Source organism: Heteronotia binoei, chromosome 16, assembly GCF_032191835.1.
Source record: "Heteronotia binoei isolate CCM8104 ecotype False Entrance Well chromosome 16, APGP_CSIRO_Hbin_v1, whole genome shotgun sequence".
NCBI classification, from domain to species: Eukaryota; Metazoa; Chordata; class Lepidosauria; order Squamata; family Gekkonidae; genus Heteronotia; species Heteronotia binoei.
In genome coordinates, this window is record NC_083238.1 from 63,178,944 (window position 1) to 63,203,122 (window position 24,179).

General features: G+C 47.7%; 1 protein-coding gene across 1 annotated transcript in view; it reads left to right on the forward strand.

Annotated features, from left to right (window-relative positions):
• Positions 1–24,179, forward strand: part of SPAG16 (sperm associated antigen 16) — a 541,355-nt gene that overhangs the window by 281,957 nt on the left and 235,219 nt on the right. The window contains exon 12 of the mRNA XM_060256914.1: positions 21,250–21,435. Within this exon, the coding sequence (XP_060112897.1) occupies positions 21,250–21,435 (186 nt within the window). The remainder of the gene's footprint in view (positions 1–21,249; positions 21,436–24,179) is intronic.

Genomic DNA, 24,179 nt, shown 5'->3' on the forward strand with positions numbered 1-24,179 from the left:
GCCTCCCTTGGCCCAGGGATCACTAGTAGGTTTTGGGATCTCTGGGGAACGTGTGGGGAGAGACGGTCCCTAACACTTCATGTATCTGAGAAAGTGGGCTCTTACTTATGAGAAGGTTTACACCACAGTATAGTCACTAGTCGTTACAGGGCTGCAACACTCCTTGTTATTTTGACCAGCAGGGTGCTCGGTGGCACATGTGCCCCTCTGAAGTTTCAGCTGTGGATTTTCATTTATTTATTTATTTTGGTAATAAGGACGTGGATATTCTTGCTTTGCAAAGTTCCAGTCTGTGAATTTGAAAACCGTGGCTTTTGGTAGAAGGAAAATGAGCATAGCGTTTTCCTATCCCTTCTTTATGGCCTCTCGAAGCTGTAGACTTTTATCTTCTTAAAAGGGAGCTTGGTTATATTTTTAGGCGATACCTGAACAGCACAGCACACTGTATCAATCTTCTTGACAATGATAATGCCCTCATAAATCAATGTCAAGTGAGAAGAAAAGCATTTGAGGACAGAAAGTCCAGCTGATTCCAAAGTACGTAGGGATAGAGTTTGTTCATGGGAAATGTCAGGCAGCCCGGTTCTGAGAGTCCACACAGTGCTCACACACAAGAGATGGCGAGGCTCCACCGGGGGGGGGGGTCTTTTGTCCCCAGCCGCCAAGCCCTGCTCTCAATTGGCTGGCCTAGCCTGGTATGGTAGCAAGGTTGCTGCTGATGTGGTGACGGCACTTCCAGCACACACCAGAAGTGATGTCATCACACCGCTGGCAAGGTGGGGCATTCTGGTTTTTGGGTCAAAACTCTCTGGAAAAACCAGCTTCTGTAGTAGAGTCCCCCCCCCCCCCAAATATCAGATTGTCCTGCGTCAGCGGTGATGTTGCAGTGATGCTAGGTAAGTCCCCCCTGGCCTCACTGTTTGCTATCAAAACTGGATCCTCGAAACTGGGCCGTTGAAGTTTCCTGCAAGATCCCCAACTGATCCTGCCCAGTTCTTGTCTTCCTTGGCCAGAGTGGAGAAGCCAGGGCCTTATTCTGAAATGTGAAGGAAATGATTGACCCCTTTTCTGGCAGCTTCCATGTTCATAGATGGTCAAGAAACGTAAAGCAAAACAAAATGCCTAATGGAGAATAATCTGGATGCATTTTAGGGTGAGATTAGATACTGGCAAAAGGAAGCCTGCCTTGGCAGGGGATGGGTGGGATACAAATCCAATCAGTCAGTCAGTTAATCAATCAATCAGTAAAGCCCATGCTTAATATTTGAATGGATTCTGTTATATGATAGCTGCATTTGGTTACAGAAGATGATGATATTGGATTTATATCCTGCCCTATACTCTAAATCTCAGAGTCTCAGAGCGGCTCACAATCTCCTTTATCTTCTCCCCACACAAGGTGGGTGGGGCTGAGAGGGCTCTCCCAGCAGCTGCCCTTTCAAGGACAACCTCTGCCAGAGCTATGCTGACCCAAGGCCATTCCAGCAGGTGCAAGGGGAGGAGTGGGGAATCAAACCCGCTTCTCCCAGATAAGAGTCCGCACACTTAACCACTACACCAAACTGGCTCTCAGAAGATAGTCATAGCCAAATTGTCCTTCCACTCACTTCTCTCCTTGTGTTCAACATACAAGACTTGAAGCCAGGGCTGGCCCTAGACTTCTGGCCCCCTAGGCAAGGCTTACTTCTGGCACCCCCCCCCCAAACTGACGCACCCCAAACAGCCAAGATCAGAAACGGCCTGAAAGCAAGTGTACAAATTACAAGAATCAGAAAGAAGGAATTGTGAAGGAGACAGACGTCAGTCATCATGTTAAGGAAGGTTTTGAAAAAGCAGACCCATTACAGTTTGAGCTGCTGAAAGTGTTAGGACAAGGTTCCTATGGAAAGCTCGTTGAAACCTCGCGTGAAACAGGGCATTTAGCACATCCCTGTTGCGTCCTCCTGCCTTGCTGCATTCCATCCAGGTACTGGCTAAAAGAGAAGAACTGGAGCATCGGACTCTGTTTCCACGGCATTGCACACTACTTCCCGACTCCAATATCAAGGAACAGATTGTCGGATATCAATATAGGAATGGTTGTTTTGGGAGTAGTTTTTCTTTGCACTTTGTGATACACACTGTATTTTCTATGAATAATTTGCTATATAAATAATAGAATTTCTAAGTATTTGAGGTTGATTTAACGTGAATGCCTGTGTGGCTTTCTCCTCCTGGCCGCCTGGGGATTGGCAGCCCTAAGAAGGCCAGCCCCCTAGGCGATCACCTGCTTTGCCTAGTGGCAGAGCTGGTCCTGCTCGAAGCGTGGGGCATGGAGTATTTCGGCAGCTTTAGGAAGTTCAGTGGCCAAGATCAAATCGATTATTCCAGAGCCTCCATTTCTTAGCTCTGGTTAAGTGAAACTCATTTGCCTCTAATGGAGCCATAGAGAGGCATAAACTTGTGTGGTCTGGCCTTGCTATTTGAAGGGACGGAGATGGAGCATGGGGGTCGTGTCTTGCTTTCTCTAAGAGGACGCTTTGCCTTGGAGCCTTCGCTTAGTATCAAGGCGGGGGAAGAAGCCCTTGCTGGGCCAGGGTGTGTCTGTGTTTAATTCCAGCACGACCAGGGTTAGGAAGAGGTGTTCCTTGTGGTGACTGCAAAGCTGTATCTGGAATGTACAGGATGGTGGCTTTGGAACAGCCGGGACTGACCGGCCCTCTGCTGGAAATCATTGCTCCCATTGCCTAACTCATGGGTCCCCTCAGCATGGTCCCTGCAGCCTCCAGGGCACCTGCCAAAACTTTCCTTTCTGCCCACCAAGCATTTATAGAAAGTGGGAGAGGCCAGGAGGGCTGTTGCCCAGCAGGGCTTGTGATTGGCTGTGCAGAGTAAAAAGCATCTAGTTAGGTAGGCGAAGTTTCTGCCTGAAGAGTTACTAGCACAGTTAGGCATAACCTGGCTCCCTGACATTTTGTGGAGAGCCAGTTTGGAATAGTGGTTAAGTGCGCAGATTCTTATCTGGGAGAACTGGGTTTGATTCCTCACTCCTCCACTTGCACCTGCTGGAATGGCCTTGGGTCAGCCGGAGCTCTCTCACAGAGGTTGTCCTTGAAAGGGCAGCTGCTGGGAGAGCCCTCTCAGCCCCACCTACCTCACAGGTTGTCTGTTGGGGTGGGGGAGGAAGATAATGTGGATCGTAAGCCACTCTGAGACTCTGATTCAGAGAGAAGGAAAGGAAAGGTCCCCTGTGCAAGCACCAGTCATTTCCAACTCTGGGGTGACATTGCTCTCACAACGTTTTCATGGCAGACTTTTTATGGGGTGGTTTGCCATTGCCTTCCCCAGTCATCTATGCTTCCCCCCCAGCAAGCTGGTACTCATTTTACCGACCTCGGAAGGATGGAAGGCTGAGTCAACCTTGGGCCGGCTACTTGAAAACCCAGCTTCAGCCGGGGATCGAACTCAGGTCGTGAGCAGAGAGTTCAGACCACAGTACTGCAGTACTGCTGCTTTACCACTCTGCACCATGGGGCCGCCTAGTCAGAGAGAAGAGTGGGGTATAAATCTTTCTTCTTCTCTGTCACAATTTGAGATTGGCTCCACTTCCTCTGCAGCAGCCATTTTGCGACCGCACCCGCTGCCTCATGTCAGACTTCCAAAGAGGCCCAGGGGCTAAAGGAGGCTAGGGACCATGACCTAGATATGTTGCCAGATTTCATTAGGAACCATAGCGGATTGGGTGCAGCATCAACGACTCTTGTTGCAGCAGAAACGCACAGAAAAGACAGTGGTCGATGCTTGCCCAGAGTCAGATGGGCTGTCTGCTCACTTGGGTTCTGCTTGCTCAAGGTCTCGTGCAACTGATTTCTGGGCACTATAATATTGTAGGAGAGCTCTGGGCATTGCCAAAGTGGAACCATGCTAAGCCCGTTTGCGTTTCTGCTTGTGCATCACTGGACCCAAGCTATGGACTGGTGTTATTTCACTTCCATAGAAAGTACCAAACAACGCTATGGTCAATCCACTTCTGCAGTCGAGTGGAACTCACAGAATGATCGAGAGAGGATCTGTGGAAATGAGGCCGTTCTTTTGAACCAAGGAGTTCAACCATCCCACTCATCTGGAGGAATCGAGTTTGATTTGTTTTTATTTTAAAAATGAACCATCTGATGGATTCTGAACGAAGAATGTTGTTTATATCTATTCATTTTAAATATTTATATCCCACGCTTTCCATTTAAAAAATAAATACCCAAGACAACCTCTCTGCAGCATTTTTTTTTGTAAGGTTTAGGGGCTCCAAGGTAGAGCATACACAGGGGAGGGAAAGGAATTTCCCCCAAAACTCACAGCTATTAGCTGACTGCTATTTGCAATGAGAGCCAGTTTGTGTAGTACTTTCTGGAAGATACCATAATATCCCTTTCGAGAACAGATCATTTAAATATTGTCTACTGGAACCAGATTCAATTACCCATATTCTTCTCCGTTGCCCCATGTCCTGTAAGATTCACCAGCAACTTCTTGAGCCTGTTATTTCTAACCTCTCTGCCCCCCTGGAAAGAATTGCCCAGTATTTACTTGCTGATAAATTTACCAGTTTCACTGCATTAGTGGCTGAGCATTTGGCTATTGTACTGTATAAGGGTTACACTATATCTAGAAAAAGGCAATGAATATTTGATTAATTCTATTTTTAGTATTTTTTTTTCTCAGTGACATTGTCTTAATTGCTTCTTTCATTTTAGATCCTGTTTCTATTTTTAGATATTTTATTATGTCATTAAAGGTCTTGAATTTGTGTAGTAGTTAAGTGCATGGACTCTTATCTGGGAGAACCAGGTTTGATTCCCCACTCCTCCACTTGCAGCTGCTGGAATGGCCTTTGGTCAGACATAGCTCTTGTAGAAGCTGTCCTTGAAAGGGCAGCTTCTGGGAGAGCTCTCTCAGCCTCACCTACCTCACAGGGTGTCTGTTGCGGCAGGGCAGGGGGGGGGAGGTAAAGGTGAATGCTCTGAGAATCTCAGAGAATAGAGTGGGATGTAAATCCAGTATCTTCTTAAGAGCATAATAGAAGCCATGTTGGATCAGGCCAATGGCCCATCCAGTCCAACACTCTGTGTCACACAGTGGCCAAAAATTTATACACACACACACACATATATATATATATATACACACTGTGGTTAATAACCACTGATGGACCTCTGCTCCATATTTTTATCTAACCCCCTCTTGAAGCTGGCTATGCTTGTATCTGCTACCACCTCCTGTGGCAGTGAATTCCACATGTTAATCACCCTTTGGGTGAAGAAGTACCTCCTTTTATCCGTTCTAACCCGACTGCTCAGCAATTTCATCGAATGCCCACGAGTTCTTGTATTGTGAGAAAGGGACAAAAGTACTTTTTCTCTACCTCCTCCATCCCATACATAATCTTGTAAACCTCTATCATGTCACCCCGCAGTCAACGTTTCTCCAAGCTAAAGAGCCCCAAGCGTTTTAACCTTTCTTCATAGGGAAAGTGTTCCAACCCTTTAATCATTCTAGTTGCCCTTTACTGCACTTTTTCCAATGCTATAATATCCTTTTTGAGGTGCGGTGACCAGAATTGCGCACAGTATTCCAAATGAGACCGCACCATCGATTTATACAGGGGCATTATGATACTGACTGATTTGTTTTCAATTCCCTTCCTAATAATTCCCAGCATGGCATTGGCCTTTTTTATTGCAATCGCACACTGTCTTGACATTTTTAGTGAATTTTCTACCATGACCCCAAGATCTCTCTCTTGGTCAGTCTCTGCCAGTTCACACCCCATCAACTTGTATTTGTAGCTGGGATTCTTGGCCCCAATGTGCATTACTTTGCACTTGGCCACGTTGAACCGCATCTGCCACGTTGACGCCCACTCACCCAGCCTCAACAGATCCCTTTGGAGTTCCTCACAATCCTCTCTGGTTCTCACCACCCTGAACAATTTAGTGTCATCTAAATGGCCACTTCACTGCTCACTCCCAACTCTAAATCATTTATGAACAAGTTAAAGAGCAAGGGACCCAGTACCGAGCCCTGCGGCACCCCACTGCTTACCGTCCTCCACTGCGAAGACTGCCCATTTATACTCACTCTCTGCTTCCTATTACTCAGCCAGTTTTTGATCCACAAGAGAACCTGTCCTTTTACTCCATGGCTGTTGAGCTTTCTTCTTCTTCTTCCTCTTCTTCTTCTGGCTAGTTGAACTTCTCTCCTCTTGGGAGAACTTGCTAAAGAAAACGGTGGAAATTGTGGAGCTGTGCTTCCTCTCTGGCATCACAGAATAGTCTTAACTCAATGCCAGTTTCCAGAATGTTTTTGCTTTCAGCTCATTTGGTAAATATGACTCAGTGTAAAACGACTAAAAGCATTTGATGCACACAGCTTAAATTGGCCCTGATGTCAATCTTGAAACAAGATTAAATTCAGAATGGCCAGGCGGCGTTTCTCTTGTCTTACCCACCCCATAGTAACAAGATTCGTTGGTGACACAAATGTTGGAAAGTACTCAAAGGCATACTTAATTTTGTTTTGTGATTATAAAGTCTCCCCCCCCCCCCCCCCGCCACCAACAAAACACATGTAGTGGCTGACGAGACTAAATAGCAAACAAATCTTTAAATTCCTGAAATATCCCTAAAACAAAAAATAACAGCATCCACCACCAATAAAAGGCATATTAGACTTAAAAATTGTCAGAAAATAAAAGACATCAGATTTTTTTTCAAAAAAGGACCCTAAAACTGCAATCCTAAACATGTCTACTTCTATATCTTATTGAGTTCAAAGGGAATCATTCATAAGTGTGTTTAAGACTGCAAGCTAAACAGCCAGTGTGATATTGTGGTTTGAGTGTCGGACTAGAATCTGGGAGGCTCGAGTTCAAATCTCCCCAGTCTGCCATGGAAGGTTTGCTGGGTGACCTTGGGCCAGTCACCCCCCTCTCAGCCTCACCTACCTCACAGGGTGGTTGTGAGGATAAAACAGAGGAGAAGAGAAGGAAATAAACCACTTTGGATTCCCCTTGGGGAGAAAGAGAGGGTTATACATGATTTTTTAAAAAAGAATTGTCTTTATACTCTTAACAACTGATAAATTTAACACGCCTTGTGATCCTAATACAGCTATGAGTTTTTCAGACTTAATCATTTCCAAGCATCAGACAGCTTGAACTTCTGTCAAGCGTATTCTCAGTATAAAACCTGAGAATCCAATGAATAATGATTTGAAGAATTGAGAGGCTGTGTGGTCCAAAGCAAAATCCAGGTCCAAAAGTCATCCGATATGTTTTGTTAATATCCAAAAACAATGGACAAAGCTTCATGTTCTCTGGAATGTTTCAGCAGACTCTTCTTGCATAATCTAAAATTAATCTTCCATTTTGTAGTATAATGACTGTTCAGAGTCATTTATCGGATCAATATTTTCAGTGCGGTGCCTGCTGTTGAATATCTGAAGCTGCCTTCTACTGAATCAGACCCCCTTGGGTCCATCCACGTGAGTCTTGTCTACTCAGACTGGCAGCAGGGCCTCAAGCGGAGGTTTTTCACGCCTACCTGCCTGGACCCTTTTTAGTGGGAGATGCCGGGGATTGAACCTGGGACCTTCTGCTTACCAAGAACATGCTCTACCACTAAGCCACCATCCCTCCACTGTTCTCTCCTGTTCTATTCAGGAGACTAAAAGGGCATCCTGATGTCAGGTCTGCCCAGCTTGGTATTCTTCACAGGATGCAGAGAAGAAACCTTCCGTTCAGGGCTTGGAAGTCTCCTCCTCCCCCTCCCCCTCCACCACCCTGTTTGCTTTTTTAGCATCCAGCCTAATGGAATCTCCAAGACACTGTTCTGGGTTGGTTAGTCTAGAGAAAAAAAGTGTTCCGCAGGCTTTCTTTTTTAAAAATTCAATTTCTTTTACAGCTGGATAAACTTTGTTCTCCTTTGGTCGCTCTCTCTTCCATGATTTATTTTATTAATAACAAACCGAGTAAGAAATTGCTTCGAAGTGCAATGTGAGAGACTGCAAGAAAAGCTAAACTTTTGTTCAAACTAATCTGGGCTCTCTGGACAAATGTCTGACTGTCATAGACCTCATAAATATTCTGCTAGGCCGTCCTGGCAAAAAGAAATCAATACGTAGGCAATGGCACTGATTAAAACGTTTAATTCCCCCCCCCTTTCTCCCTTCCCCCCCCCCCCCGGCTAAAATGCTAGCTGTCGGTTCTCATGGCAGTCTCTCAGCTAGGATAGCCTCACACCTGTGGCTTGGCAGCTCCTTCTTGTAATGCAGGCATTAAAACTGAGTGTTCCGTAGTACTCGAGGCAGATTCATGGGCTGTCATGGCGTTAGTTGGCTGTCTTGGTTTGGCATGCTTGATGTCTGCATCGTCTGTTTCCAAGGAGCTCGGGACAGCATCCCCCCCCCCACCCCGCCCCACAAAAAAAAAAATCCTTGGAGCTATCCTGTGAGGCAAGTTGGGTTGCATGAAGGGAGAGGCGGGCTCACGATGGAACTCCGTGGTGAATGGGCCTTTGAACCAAGGACTCCTCTGCCCGTAAGCACTGCTGACATGTTGCTTCCAGACCTAGAGAGAGGCCATCTTTGGGTTGCCAATCCCCAGGCGGGGGCAGGGGATCCCCAGGTTTGGAGGCCCTTCTCCCGCTTCAGGGTCATCAGAAAGCGGGGGGGGGGGATGTCTGCTGGGCACTCCCATTATTCCCTGTGGAGACCAATTCCCATAGAATATAATAGAGAATTGATCTTGGGTATCTGGGGCTATGGGGGGGCTGTTTTGTAAGGTAAAGGGACCAAATTTTCAGCATAGCATCCAGTCCCTCTCCCCAAAATACCCTCCAAGTTTCAGAAAGATTGGACTAGGGGATCCAATTCTGTGAGCCCCCAAAGAAGGTGCCCCTATCCATTATTTCCAATGGAGGGAAGGCATTTAAAAGGTGTACAGTCCCTTTAAATGTAATGAGCAGAGCTCCCTTTGGAGTTCAGTTATGCTTGTCACACCCTTGCTCCTGGCCCCACCCCCAAAGTCTCCTGGCTCCACCCCCAAAGTCCCCAGGTATTTCTTGGACTTGGCAACCCTAGGCCATCTTGTACCTGTGAGAGGTTGGTAGACCACAGCATTATACACAGGGCTTTTTTTGGTAGCAGGAACTGCTTTGCATATTAGGCCTCACCCACTGATGCAGCCAATCCTCCAAGAGCTTACAGGGCTCTTCTTATAGAGCCTACTGTAAGCTCTTGGAGGTCTGGCTACATGGGGGTTGTGTGGCCTAATATGCAAAAGAGTTCCTGCTAATCCTAATTATTCTGAAAGGCACAAAAAGCCCTCTTGGGCTTTTCTACTGACTATATGCTACTTGCTAGACAGCCAGTGTGATGTAGTGGTTAAGTGCACGGACTCTTATCTGGGAGATCTGGGTTTGATCTGGAGATCCTCCACCTGCACCTGCTGGAATGACTTTGGGTCAGTCATAACTCTGTCGGAACTATTCTGCTCAAGAGCAGTTCTTTTGTTCTTTCGTTTTTAAAATAAATTTTATTTACATTTACTGACTAAATTGTTTAAGAGCAGTTCTTGGAGAGCTCTCTCAGCCCTAGCTACCTCAAAGGGTGTCTGTTGTGGGGAGGGGAAGGGAAAAGAGATGCTCTGAGACTCCTTCAAGTAGTGAGGGACCAGGTATACATCCAATCTCTTCCTCTTCTTCTGTATTTCAAATTCACCTTCATAAAATGGGTGGCAAAACTCATGCCATTCCCCCAATAATGAGCCCGTCAGCTGCTGTGCCCTTCACCCTGCAGAGTGTTCCCACTGGCAGGAGGGTCAACATGTAGCGTCCGCACTCCTCGGACTGGTGCAGCCTGTGACCCTGCAGGCTGAAATCTGGAGGCAAATTTTGCCCAGGACATAAAGCTTCCTCAGCACCAAAGGCTGCCGAACCCGTGTATTTCAAGCAGAAAATCCTAAGAACTGGTGTTGTTGAGCAATTTTCTTTGGCCTCTAATTCTCAATTTGGGGATAATGTTCAGTGACCTAAATTAAAGTAGATACACATCAGAGTTGCACGATGGCTCTCTTCTGCAGATAAGCGTACTCAGGAGAACCAACATGGGGCTCCCCTCTAAAATTACTAAATTATTCTGACCAGCAGGAGGCCGAGAGAGACGTCTGAGACCAGCTCTAGGGACAGAATATTAGCACCAAGTCCCTTTCAGCTGTGGGGATTCCAGGACTGTAATCAAAGCTGTATCCCTTAAATAGATTACCATAAATTGAAAGTTGTGGTCTTTTCCAAATTGAAACACTGGAAAACAGCAACTTGGCTTCTTAATAACTGTCATCTTGATCAAATCTCTTCCTTGAATTACCTTGGTTTGGTGCTCCATTCCTCCTCCTCACGGACCCTCTCGTCGCAAGTTGCAACATTAATGTAGCATCCAGGGCCTTTTTTGTAGCAGGAGCTCCTTTGCATATTAGGCCACACCCCGTGATGTAGCCAGTCCTCCAAAAACTTACAGGGGTCTTCTCACAAGGCCTACTGTAAGCTCCAGGAGGATTGGCTACATGAGAGGGGTGTGGCTTAATATGCAAAGGAGTTCCTGCTACAGGAAAAGACCTGGTGGCATCTATTCAGAGATTCTTCTTAACCAGCACCAACAGCATATCCCCCCTCACCCTTAAAGATATTGATGGCAAAAAATTGCAGTCTAACTTCTTTAAAGGTAAAGGTAGTCCCCTGTGCAAGCACCAGTCGTTTCTGACTCTGGGGTGACATTGCTTCACGACATTTTCACAGCAGACTTTTTTTACGGGGTGGTAGTTTGCCGTTGCCTTCCCCAGTCATCTTCACTTTCGCCCCAGCAAATTGGGTCCTCATTTTACCGACCTCAGAAGGATGGAAAGCTGAGTCAACCTTAAGCCATGTAACTGAACCCAGCTTCTGCTGGGATCGAACTCAGATCATGAGCAGAGAGCTTAGAGTGCAGTACTGCAGCTTCCATAGGGCTTCCTTCTATACAGGTCTTCTAACTTCTATAGTGGTCTCTTTATAGATTCTAAGTTTTGGCTCCTAAATGGAAGTCCTTGAACGAAACAGCAACTCAATTTAGAATATCCCCACTCCTGTAGAATTATCTCCTTCCCCCGTTGCTGCTTCTTCTTTAAGATCTTTTTCTTAGTGTGGGGAGTCAGCCGGTGGACACAAATATCGTTGAGCTAGGAGGTTTTTGAGTCCCAAGTTCTGCCGCCCCAGGGCTTAGCAGAGCGTGCCTTGGTGGAAACCCCACTGGAAACAGTGGCCTCTCAACCTCTCGTATCAGATGCCAAAGGCAACTCACTCTCTGTTACCTTTGGGGTTTCTGCCTTCTTCACCTTTCACTGGCAATCAGTCACAAGGGATGGTTGTTGTAAGGTATGCCCTCTTCTGTGGATGACTGCAGGGCTCTTTCGTCCGCTGCACCATTGTTTTCCCCTTCTCTTCCTTGATTCTGCAGTGGTCTAGCCCTCTTTTCTGTTCTGGTAATAATCATCTCAGTTTCCTTCCAGCGTTTTCATACTGCTGCCTCCCCGCCCCCCCCCCAGCTCATTTCAGTGCTATACCAATACCTGACCTATTTGGTAGATTCTCGAATACCGCATGGGATCAAAAAGGTTGCTCTTGTGGGCTTCACATGCCCCAAACCTTCATCTGCTTTCTTGTCTCTTGCAAACTTTACAGGGGGGGACTGAGAGCTTCGTATACCTTCCCTTGTAGCATCTCCTGTGTGTTCCTATGGTTATCATTCACCTAAACAATGAAATTTAACACACACCCCCACATGCCAGCACTCAAAGTTCAGTCCAAAGGTTGCAACGAAATCTGAAATCTAAAAACAGACACAGAAATCAGGGGCTTAAAATGTCCCCATCAGTGCAGAGAAAGGGAAAGCTGAAGATGTGGGGCAGGCAGATGGAGATGGGTTGGCTGGTGGGTGGTGAGAAGAAAAGGAAGCCAGACCATGGGACAGCCACGGTGCAACTGGGCCTCACCTGATGGCCATTGGACAACTGGCACCCAACCTGCCCTGCTGGCCACTGTGCAGCTTGGGCAGACCTCTTCTGCCAGCAGTAGTGCAAGAGGGGAAGCTGAAGAGAGGTGGGCAGATAAAAGTAGGCTGACTGGGAGATCTGAAGGAGAGATGGAAGCAGGGAAAGGAGAGAAGATATTGGATTTATATCCCGCCCTTCACTCCAAAGAGTCTCAGAGCGGCTCACAATCTCCTTGACCTTCCTCCCCCACAACAGACACTCTGTGAGGTAGATGAAGATATTGGATTTATATCCCGCCCTCCACTCCGAAGCGTCTCAGAACGACTCACAATCTCCTTGACCTTCCTCCCCCACAACAGACACCCCATGAGGTAGATGAAGATATTGGATTTATATCCCGCCCTCCACTCCAAAGAGTTTCAGAGCGGCTCACAATCTCCTTCACCTCCGCCCCCCTCCACAACAGACACCCTGTGAGATAGATGAAAATATTGAATTTATATCCCGCCCTCCACTCCGGAGAGTCTCACAGCAGCTCACAATCTCCTTCACCTCCCCCCCGCCCACAACAGACACCCTGTAAGGTAGATGAAGATATTGAATTTATATCCCGCCCTCCACTCTGAAGAGTCACAGAGTGGCTCACAATCTCCTTCACCTTCCCCCCTCCCCCACAACAGACACCCTGTAAGGTAGATGAAGATATTGGATTTATATCCCATCCTCCACTCCGAAGAGTCTCAGAGCGACTCACAATCTCCTTTCCCTTCCTCCCCCACAACAGACACCCCATGAGGTAGATGAAAATATTGGATTTATATCCCGCCCTCCACTCAGAGCAGCTCTGAGTGAGATATCTGAAGGAGAGATGGAAGCAGGGAAAGGAGAGAAGATATTGGATTTATATCCCGCCCTCCATTCCGAAGAGTCTCAGAGCGTCTCACAATCTCCTTCACCTTCCCCCCTCCCCCACAACAGACACCCTGTAAGGTAGATGAAGATATTGAATTTATTACTCGCCCTCCACTCCGAAGAGTCTCACAGCGGCTCACAATCTCCTTTCCCTTCCTCCCCCCACAACAGACACCCTGTGAGGTAGATGAAGATATTGGATTTATATCCCGCCCTCCACTCCGAAGAGTCTCAGAGCGACTCACAATCTCCTTTCCCTTCCTCCCCCACAACAGACACTCCGTGAGGTAGATGAAGATATTGGATTTATATCCCGCCCTCCACTCAGAGCGGCTCTGAGTGAGGGATCTGAAGGAGAGATGGAAGCAGGGAAAGGAGAGAAGATATTGGATTTATATCCCGCCCTTCACTCCGAAGAGTCTCAGAGCGGCTCACAATCTCCTTTCCCTTCCTCCCCCACAACAGACACCCTCTGAGGTAGATGAAGATATTGGATTTCTATCCCGCCCTCCACTCCGAAGAGTCTCAGAGCAGCTCACAATCTCCTTCACCTCCCCCCCCCACAACAGACACCCTGTGAGGTAGATGAAGATATTGGATTTATATCCCGCCCTCCACTCCGAAGAGTCTCAGAGCAGCTCACAATCTCCTTCACCTCCCCCCCCCCCACAACAGACACCCTGTGAGGTAGATGAAGATATTGGATTTTTATCCTGCCCTCCACTCCGAAGAGTCTCAGAGCGGCTCACAATCTCCTTTCCCTTCCTCCCCCACAACAGACACCCTGTGAGGTGGGTGGGGCTGAGAGGGCTCTCATAGCAGCTGCCCTTTCAAGGACAACTCCTGCAAGAGCTCTGGCTGACCCAAGGCCATGCTGGCAGGTGGAAGTGGAGGAGTGGGGAATCCAACCCGGTTCTCCCAGATAAGAGTCCGCACTACACCACTACACCAAACTGGCTCTTTGGACTTATAGGAAAGGGAAGGAGGAAGTCGTGGAGGAGGAGATTTCAGCATAATAATAATAATAATAATAATAAATTTTATTTGTATCCCGCCCTCCCCGCCTAGGCAGGCTCAGGGCGGCTAACAACATTTCATAAAACATACAGTAATAAATAAGGCTTTAAATTAACAATATAAAACTTTAAATTTAACATCACTAAAAACCAGTCAATATGATTAAAATTTTATCACTTAGTCTGACAGTTATGATGGCATTTGACGCTAGTTCTGTCAGTGTATACAGTTTACTGAGCGGTAATCGTTAATTAGATAGCGGTAATCCTTAATTAAGCAGCCTTGTTCAGCCGTCTGTATATGCTAGCCTGAAGAGGGTGGTCTTGCAGGCCCTGCGGAACTGTTTAAGGTTCCGCAGGGCCCACACCTCCTCGGGGAGCTGATTCCATAGGGCAGGGGCTGCGGCTGAGAAGGCCCGTGCTCGGGTGTTCTGAAGTTTGATTTCTTTCGGCCCCGGGATAATCACCAGGCAGGTCCTCGTGGGTCCCCCACTTGTACTTCACCTTAAAGTGAGGAGCACTTTGTTTTTCTTAACTGTTCTTTGCGTTGCTTTTATTTTTGTTTGCTTTGTTTTTCTGGTGCTTCTTGAGCTGAATTTTGTAGCAATAAGGACAGATCAGCAGCCCACTCCCTTCTTGCTGTTCCAGATCAGTAGCTTCGAGGCCAGTTTTTATATGTGGGATGCCTATTTGCATCATATATATTTTGTCCCCCAAAACAACCCACTTGGGAATATGCTGTATTTCTGGCCATGTCAGCACTCACATCTTGTCCTCCCCAGCTGCTTGTCCCCCCAGAAAGCCAGTTTGCTGTAGTGGTTAAGTGTGCGGACTCTTATCTGAGAGAACCAGGTTTGATTCCCCACTCCTCCACTTGCAGCTGCTGGAATGGCCTTGGGTCAGCCAGAGCTCTCTTATCTGGGAGAACCGGGTTTGATTCCCCACTCCTCCACTTGCAGCTGCTGGAATGGCCTTGGGTCAGCCAGAGCTCTCTTATCTGGGAAAACCAGGTTTGATTCCCCACTCTTCCACTTGCACCTGCTGGAATGGCCTTGGGTCAGCCAGAGCTCTCTTATCTGGGAGAACCGGGTTTGGTTCCCCACTCCTCCACTTGCAGCTGCTGGAATGGCCTTGGGTCAGCCAGAGCTCTCTTATCTGGGAGAACCGGGTTTGATTCCCTACTCCTCCACTTGCAGCTGCTGGAATGGCCTTGGGTCAGCCAGAGCTCTCTTATCTGGGAAAACCAGGTTTGATTCCCCACTCTTCCACTTGCACCTGCTGGAATGGCCTTGGGTCAGCCAGAGCTCTCTTATCTGGGAGAACCGGGTTTGGTTCCCCACTCCTCCACTTGCACCTGCTGGAATGGCCTTGGGTCAGCCAGAGCTCTCTTATCTGGGAGAACCGGGTTTGATTCCCCACTCCTCCACTTGCACCTGCTGGAATGGCCTTGGGTCAGCCAGAGCTCTCTTATCTGGGAGAACCGGGTTTGATTCCCCACTCCTCCACTTGCACCTGCTGGAATGGCCTTGGGTCAGCCAGAGCTCTCTTGTCTGGGAGAACCGGGTTGATTCCCCACTCCTCCACTTGCAGCTGCTGGTGTGACCTTGGGTCAGCTAGAGCTCTCTTATCTGGGAGAACCGGGTTTGGTTCCCCACTCCTCCACTTGCACCTGCTGGAATGGCCTTGGGTCAGCCAGAGCTCTCTTATCTGGGAGAACCGGGTTTGATTCCCCACTCCTCCACTTGCACCTGCTGGAATGGCCTTGGGTCAGCCAGAGCTCTCTTTTCTGGGAGAACCGGGTTTGGTTCCCCATTCCTCCACTTGCACCTGCTGGAATGGCCTTGGGTCAGCCAGAGCTCTCTTATCTGGGAGAACCGGGTTTGATTCCCCACTCCTCCACTTGCACCTGCTGGAATGGCCTTGGGTCAGCCAGAGCTCTCTTATCTGGGAGAACCGGGTTTGATTCCCCACTCCTCCACTTGCACCTGCTGGGATGGCCTTGGGTCAGCCAGAGCTCTCTTATCTGGGAGAACCGGGTTTGGTTCCCCACTCCTCCACTTGCAGCTGCTGGAATGGCCTTGGGTCAGCCAGAGCTCTCTTATCTGGGAGAACCGGGTTTGATTCCCCACTCCTCCACTTGCACCTTCTGGTGTGACCTTGGGTCAGCCAGAGCTCTCTTATCTGGGAGAACCAGGTTTGGTTCCCCACTCCTCCACTTGCACCTGCTGGAATGGCCTTGGGTCAGCCAGAGCTCTCTTATCTGGGAGAACCGGGTTTGGTTCCCCACTCCTCCACTTGCACCTGCTGGAATGGCCTTGGGTCAGCCATAGCTCTCTTATCTGGGAGAACCAGGTTTGGTTCCCCACTCCTCCACTTGCAGCTACTGGAATGGCCTTGGGTCAGCCAGAGCTCTCTTATCTGGGAGAACCGGGTTTGATTCCGCACTCCTCCACTTGCACCTGCTGGAATGGCCTTGGGTCAGCCAGAGCTCTCTTATCTGGGAGAAACGGGTTTGGTTCCCCACTCCTCCACTTGCAGCTGCTGGAATGGCCTTGGGTCAGGCATAGCTCTCACAGAGTTGTCCTTGAAAGGGCAGCTTCTGGGAGAGCTCTCTCAGCCCCACCCACCTCACAGGGTGTCTGTTGTGGGGGGAGAAGGGAAAGGAGATTGTGAGCAGCTCTGAGACTCTGTCCTTGAAAGGGCAGCTGCTGGGAGAGCCCTCTCAGCCCCACCCACCTCACAGGGTGTCTGTTGTGGGGGGAGAAGATATAGGCAATTGTAAGCCTCTCTGAGTGTCTGATTCAGAGAGAAGGGCAGGGTGTAAATCTGTAGTTCTTCTTCTTTTTCTTCTTTGACAACCCCTTGGAAGTGGGTTCCACTGAAATAGGCTCCAATCAAAATGAAAACTTTGGTCTCTGTTGTTAATTGGTTTATGTTACTAGACAGGGTATATTCATTCCTGTCCGGGTGCAGTGTGACGTGAGTGAGGGCTTTAATTAAACTTTAAACGATTGTCCTAAAGTTGGAGGGCTGATTTGTACAAACTTTATGTAAAGTTTCTCTGCAGTATTCCCATCGCCCCCCCCCCCTCGCACGGCATTGGCAGAGCCTCTTCTCCTTCTTCCCATCAGCTCAGACAGGGGAATCGGCCACAGTCTTCATTTCAAAGAGTCCTCCTAGCAGAAGCCAGCAAGCCATCGCTGATCTGCCATCTGCCGCGGATTGTTTGTGAATGAAAGGAAGCCTTTTGTGAGCACAGGCTGGGGAATGGCTGGAATTTGGAAAAAATTGGCTCATGTGCTCTTCTTATGTGCAGCTTTCAGTTAAAGTTCTCTGGAACACAAATCAGGGCAAATTCACAAGAGATTTCATGTTGTCACTTTTGCGTTCTCTGTTCTGAACCCGCCCCTCCCCCACCATTCTAGGTTTAAGAGATTTTTAGCTCGTGATCATGGTTTTTGATTGGCTTTACTGCTTTGGGATGAGAAGAGCATCAGAAATAAGCTGTCACCGCATCGTAATTATTTATTTCCGTCAGCATTTGCCACTCAGCACAACACTTGGTGAAGTTTGATGGTGAGCCGGGCTTCTCCCTTTCCCTGATTCTAAATCCTCTGAGATGATGTGACTGTGGGCTGTGTCTGTGCAGAAGCAGCTCGTGTTTGTTCGTTGCAGCACAAAGGAACGGGCACTTTGGGGCACCTTAAAGACTAACAACTGTGTTTCATGGCACCCTTGTGCCTGCTGTTTAGGTCCCGTGCCCCCATCCTGCCGCATAAAATGAACACTCCAGGAGGATGTACTCCCTGCATCTGGAAAAATGGGCCTCAGTCATTGAAAAACGATGCAGGAATCAAGTGCTGTGTTTTTTCAGCCTTGAAGGAGACACAAATCTATTGTCCAGGGTGGGCAGTGGTACCTCTCCAGATGTTTTTTGCCTACAACTCTCATCCGCCTCAGCCAGCATGGCAAATGGCTGGGGCTGATGGGAGTTGTAAGCAAAAAAAATCTGGAGAGCTACCGTTGGCCACCCCTAGACTCTATCTAAAGAGCTATTGCTCCTATTTCTCCTCCTATCCTCAGCTACCTTTAAAAGTCTGCAATCCAAAATGTGAAGATCATGTGGGACTATGGACAGTGTTCCTGAGCCGCTGGTGGAAGCGCGGGCTTAAAATGTACACATATCACTGAGAATGCTTCACTGGTTCCAGTAAGTCCGAGATGATGTTTCATATGGCCACATCAGGGATTCTCATGACTATGGAGCTGGATCCTATAAACCAGGGGTGGCCAAACTTGCTTAACATAAGAGCCACATAAAATAAATGCCAGATGTCTGAGAGCCACAAAGACAGGAAGGAAGGAAGGAAGGAAGGAAGGAAGGAAGGAAGGAAGGAAGGAAGGAAGGAAGGAAGGAAGGAAGGAAGGAAGGAAGGAAAGCGGTGGAAACCTAGTCCAAGTGAGATTAATAAAAGGGAACACAGGCTGTGGCAGATCAAATGCAAGACTGTGATCAGGCAGGCAAAAAGGGACTATGAGGAGCATATTGCAAAAAACATAAAGACCAACAATAAAAATTTCTTCAAATATATTAGAAGCAGGAAACCAGCCAGGGAGGCAGTGGGGCCCTTGGATGACCAAGGGGTAAAAGGATTACTGAAGGAAGATAGGGAAATGGCTGAGAAGCTGAATGCATTTTTTGCCTCTGTCTTCACTGTGGAAGATGAGAAGTGTTTGCCCACTCCAGAACCACTAATTTTGGAAGGGGTGTTTAAAGACCTGAGTCAGATTGAGGTGACAAGAGAGGAGGTCCTACAACAAATTAAAAACTAATAAGTCACCAGGTCCGGATGGCATAAAACCAAGGGTTCTGAAATAACTCAAAAGTGAATTTCTAGTTCTCCTGACAAAAATATGTAATCTTTCGTTGAAATCTGCCTCCGTTCCTGAGGACTGGAAGGTAGCAAATGTCACCCCATCTTTAAAAAGGTTTCCGGAGGAGATTCGGGAAACTACAGGTCAGTCAGTCTGACTGCAATACCGGGAAAGTTGGTAGAAACCATTATCAAGGACAGAATGAGTAGGCACATTGATGAACGCAAGTTATTGAGGAAGACTCAGCATGGGTTCTGCAAGGGACGATCTTGCCTCACTAACCTATTACATTTCTTTGAGGGGGTGAACAAACATGTGGACAAAGGGGACCCAATAGATGTTGTTTATCTTGACTTCCTGAAAGCTTTTGATAAAGTTCCTCGTCAAAGGCTCCTTAGTAAGCTCGAGAGTCATGGAGTAAAAGAACAGGTCCTCTTGTGGATCAAAACCTGGCTAATTAATAGGAAGCAGAGAGTGAGTATAAATGGGCAGTCTTCGCAGTGGAGGACGGTAAGCAGTGGGGTGCCGCAGGGCTTAGTACTGGATCCCGTGCTCTTTAATTTGTTCATTAATGATTTGGAGTTGGGAGTGAGCAGTGAAGTGGCCAAGTTTGCAGATGACACTAAATTGTTCAGGGTGGTGAGAACCAGAGAGGATTGTGAGGCACTCCAAAGGGATCTGTTGAGGCTGGGTGAGTGGGCGTCAATGTGGCAGATGAAGTTCAATGTGGCCAAATGCAAAGTAATGCACATCGGGGCCAAAGATTCCAGCTACAAATACAAGTTGATGGGTTGTGAACTGGCAGAGACTGTCCAAGAGAGAGATCTTGGGGTCATGGTAGATAACTCACAGAAAATGTCAAGACAGTGTGAGATTGCAATAAAAAAGGCCAACGCCATGCTGGGAATTATTAGGAAGGGAATTGAAAATAAATCAGCCAGTATCATAATGCCCCTGTACAAATCGATGGTGTGGTCTCATTTGGAATACTGTGTACAATTTTGGTCACCACACCTCAAAAAGGATATTATAGCACTAGAAAACGTCCAGAAAAGGGCAACTAGAATGATTAAAGGGCTGGAACACTTTCTCTATGAAGAAAGGTTAAAACACTTGGGGCTCTTTAGCTTGGAGAAACGTTGACTGCGGGTTGACATGATAGAGGTTTACTGAAAAGTGTGGCTTGCCAGTCGTGGCATGTGGAATCCCACCTGTTGGGCTTAATATTTGTGCTATCGTGTAATGTTGCATTTTTTATTTGAGGGGGGGGGTCAGTATGGCAGTTGAGCATGCCCGATATTATATTTTATTTATATATGTACAAAATGTATATCCTGCTTTTATAGAAGTATAGAATCCCCGAGTTGGAAGGGGCTCTACAGGCCATATAGCCAACCCCACTCAATGCAGGATCAGCCGAGAGCATCTCTGACCTGTGTTTGTCCCTCTGTCCAGTCAGAGCAACAGTGAAGAAAGAATCAGACCCAATGGATAGCTCGGGAGAGTGGAGTTCCATAGTTGTGGTGCTGTGTCTGAGAAGGCTCTCTCTCCCATTGCCTGGGGGGCAGGCTCTAATCCTAACACACAGCTGAGGGTCTTAAACTTATTTAGCAGCTTCATTTCTGTCATGTTAGAGAGCAGCTGAAGAATGTAATCAGTGGGGATACTTTCCATAAGACCTCTTTGTCAGATGCAAAATTGGATCCTGACTGCCAACTGGGGAGCTGGGCCCCTGCTATGAACTCACTGGGTCTGGGTGCCATTAAGAGGGGCTTTCTCCCAGAGGGGAATAGGCGGAAAACAACTCTACCCTCTTTATGGGGCTCCTAGAAGGGTTTTCCTTGGGTTTACTTTTCAGCGATGAGCAATTTCTGGCGATCTGGTTGAAAGGTCTGTCATGGCAGAAGACACAGGCGGTGCTTGTCCTTCCTCTTCGTGGGGTGGTAGACCTTTAAAGATTGTCTGCCGTCAGGAGCTTGCAGATCCAACTGATTTCAAAATGCTGTAGGGGATTTTAGAAGCAACCCCGTAGAAGCCCAGCTGTAAGGATGCCGAACTATCTTGGACCTGATAGAGCCTCTTCTCAGTGTCTTCTTCTTCTTCTTCCCAGCTTAGAAGCTGACCCCTGGTTCTGGCAGATGGCAAGAGCAGGACTGGTGGAAGATTCATGCCAAACTAGATAAAGCCTTCTGTTGAGTCATTTGGAAGTGGTGAAGGTCGGACAGTCTTGCCCAGATTGATGATTTAAGGCGGCCTCCCGTAGATCCTAAAGGAGGAACATTTGCCTGATTGCTGAGACTCTGGCTGTAATCTTTTCAGATAAAATCTCTTTGATTGATCATTAAACCTCCACCTTTTTATCATTGTTTTCTTTTTAAAAACCCACAGTGGGACAAAGCTGGTCACTTCGAGTGGAGACACGACCCTCCGGATCTGGGACTTCTCGAAGGGGGGCTGCATCCTGACCTTTGAAGGCCACAGCTACGCTGCCTGGGACTGCTCCTGGCACACCTGCGGAGATTTCGTGGCTTCTGCTTCCATGGATAAAACCAGCAAAGTCTGGGACCTGAACAGGTAGGTGTTAATTTATGATAGACTCTGTGGTGGTTCTTGACCTTGGTGATTTAGCAAACCAATGAAGTGTTTATGAACCACCTCATAAATGGGGTGGTGTTAGACCACTTGCAAGTTGCAAAGGATTTGAAGGCCTTTTTTTAAAAAAAAAATCCCCCCTGCAAAGCTTATATTTAAAGTGTTGCCTGCCATGGCATCTAACTACTTCCCGACTCACTACTAACCACTGGTGGAGCTCCTGATGGCACCTGGTTTTTTCGCCCCTGTGTGACACAGAGTGTTGGACTGGATGGGCCATTGGCCTGATCTGAAATGGTATCTCTTATGTTCTTATGTGACACAGAGTGTTGGACTGGATGGGCCATTGGCCTGTTCCAACAAGGCTTCTCCTATGTTCTTATGTGACACAGAGTGTTGGACTGGATGGGCCACTGGCCGGATCCAACATGCCTTCTCCTATGTTCTTATGTGACACAGAGTGTTGGACTTGATGGGCCATTGGCCTGTTCCAACATGGCTTCTCCTATGTTCTTATGTGACACAGAGTGTTGGACTGGATGGGCCATTGGCCTGATCCGAAATGGTATCTCTTATGTTCTTATGTGACACAGAGTGTTGGACTGGATGGGCCGTTGGCCTGACCCAACATGGCTTCTCCTATGTTCTTATGTGACACAGAGTGTTGGACTGGATGGGCCATTGGCCTGTTCCAACAAGGCTTCTCCTATGTTCTTATGTGACACAGAGTGTTGGACTGGATGGGCCACTGGCCTGATCCAACATGCCTTCTCCTATGTTCTTATGTGACACAGAGTGTTGGACTGGATGGGCCATTGGCCTGTTCCAACATGGCTTCTCCTATGTTCTTATGTGACACAGAGTGTTGGACTGGATGGGCCATTGGCCTGATCCGAAATGGTATCTCTTATGTTCTTATGTGACACAGAGTGTTGGACTGGATGGGCCGTTGGCCTGACCCAACATGGCTTCTCCTATGTTCTTATGTGACACAGAGTGTTGGACTGGATGGGCCATTGGCCTGTTCCAACAAGGCTTCTCCTATGTTCTTATGTGACACAGAGTGTTGGACTGGATGGGCCATTGGCCTGTTCCAACATGGCTTCTCCTATGTTCTTATGTGACACAGAGTGTTGGACTGGATGGGCCATTGGCCTGTTCCAACAAGGCTTCTCCTATGTTCTTATGTGACACAGAGTGTTGGACTGGATGGGCCATTGGCCTGTTCCAACAAGGCTTCTCCTATGTTCTTATGTGACACAGAGTGTTGGACTGGATGGGCCATTGGCCTGTTCCAACATGGCTTCTCCTATGTTCTTATGTGACACAGAGTGTTGGACTGGATGGGCCATTGGCCTGATCCGAAATGGTATCTCTTATGTTCTTATGTGACACAGAGTGTTGGACTGGATGGGCCGTTGGCCTGACCCAACATGGCTTCTCCTATGTACTTATGTGACCCAGAGTGTTGGACTGGATGGGCCACTGGCCTGATCCAACATGACTTCTCTTATGTTCTTATGTGACACAGAGTGTTGGACTGGATGGGCCATTGGCCTGATCCAACATGGCTTCTCCTATGTTCTTACGTGACACAGAGTGTTGGACTGGATGGGCCTTTGGCCTGATCCAACATGACTTCTCTTATGTTCTTATGTGACACAGAGTGTTGGACTGGATGGGCCATTGGCCTGATCCAACATGGCTTCTCCTATGTTCTTATGTGACACAGAGTGTTGGACTGGATGGGCCGTTGGCCTGATCCAACATGGCTTCTCCTATGTTCTTATGTGACACAGAGTGTTGGACTGGATGGGCCGTTGGCCTGATCCAACATGGCTTCTCTTATGTTCTTATGTGACACAGAGTGTTGGACTGGATGGGCCTTTGGCCTGATCCAACATGGCTTCTCTTATGTTCTTATGTGACACAGAGTGTTGGACTGGGTGGGCCATTGGCCTGATCCAACATGGCTTCTCTTATGTTCTTATGTGACACAGAGTGTTGGACTGGGTGGGCCGTTGGCCTGATCCAACATGGCTTCTCTTATGTTCTTATGTGACACAGAGTGTTGGACTGGATGGCCATTGGCCTCATCCAACATGGCTTCTCTTATGTTCTTATGTGACACAGAGTGTTGGACTGGATGGGCCATTGGCCTGATCCAACATGGCTTCTCTTATGTTCTTACGTGACACAGAGTTTTGGACTGGATGGGCCATTGGCCTGTTCCAACATGGTTTCTCTTATGTTCTTATGTGACACAGAGTGTTGGACTGGATGGCCATTGGCCTGATCCAACAGGGCTTTTCTTATGTTCTTATGTGACAGAGTGTTGGACTGGATGGGCCATTCGCCTGATCCAACAGGGCTTTTCTTATGTTCTAATGTGACACAGAATTTTGGACTGGATGGGCCATTGGCCTGATCCAAAATGGCTTCTCTTATGTTCTTATGTGACAGAGTGTTGGACTGGATGGCCATTGGCCTGACCCAACATGGCTTCTCATAGGTTCTTATATTTATGTTCTTAATTGTAGATTGTCCATGAAGGACCTCAGGTTACCTGCCTCCGGACACCTAGGGCTGATGCTTTCTTTACAAAATGTGTACCTCCTTTTTGTCCCTACAAGGGCCACTAAGATGGCTGACACTTTAAAACCTAAATTCATATTATAAAACCACCAAAATCAGCTCTCTCAAAACACACCTCATTAAACCAATTT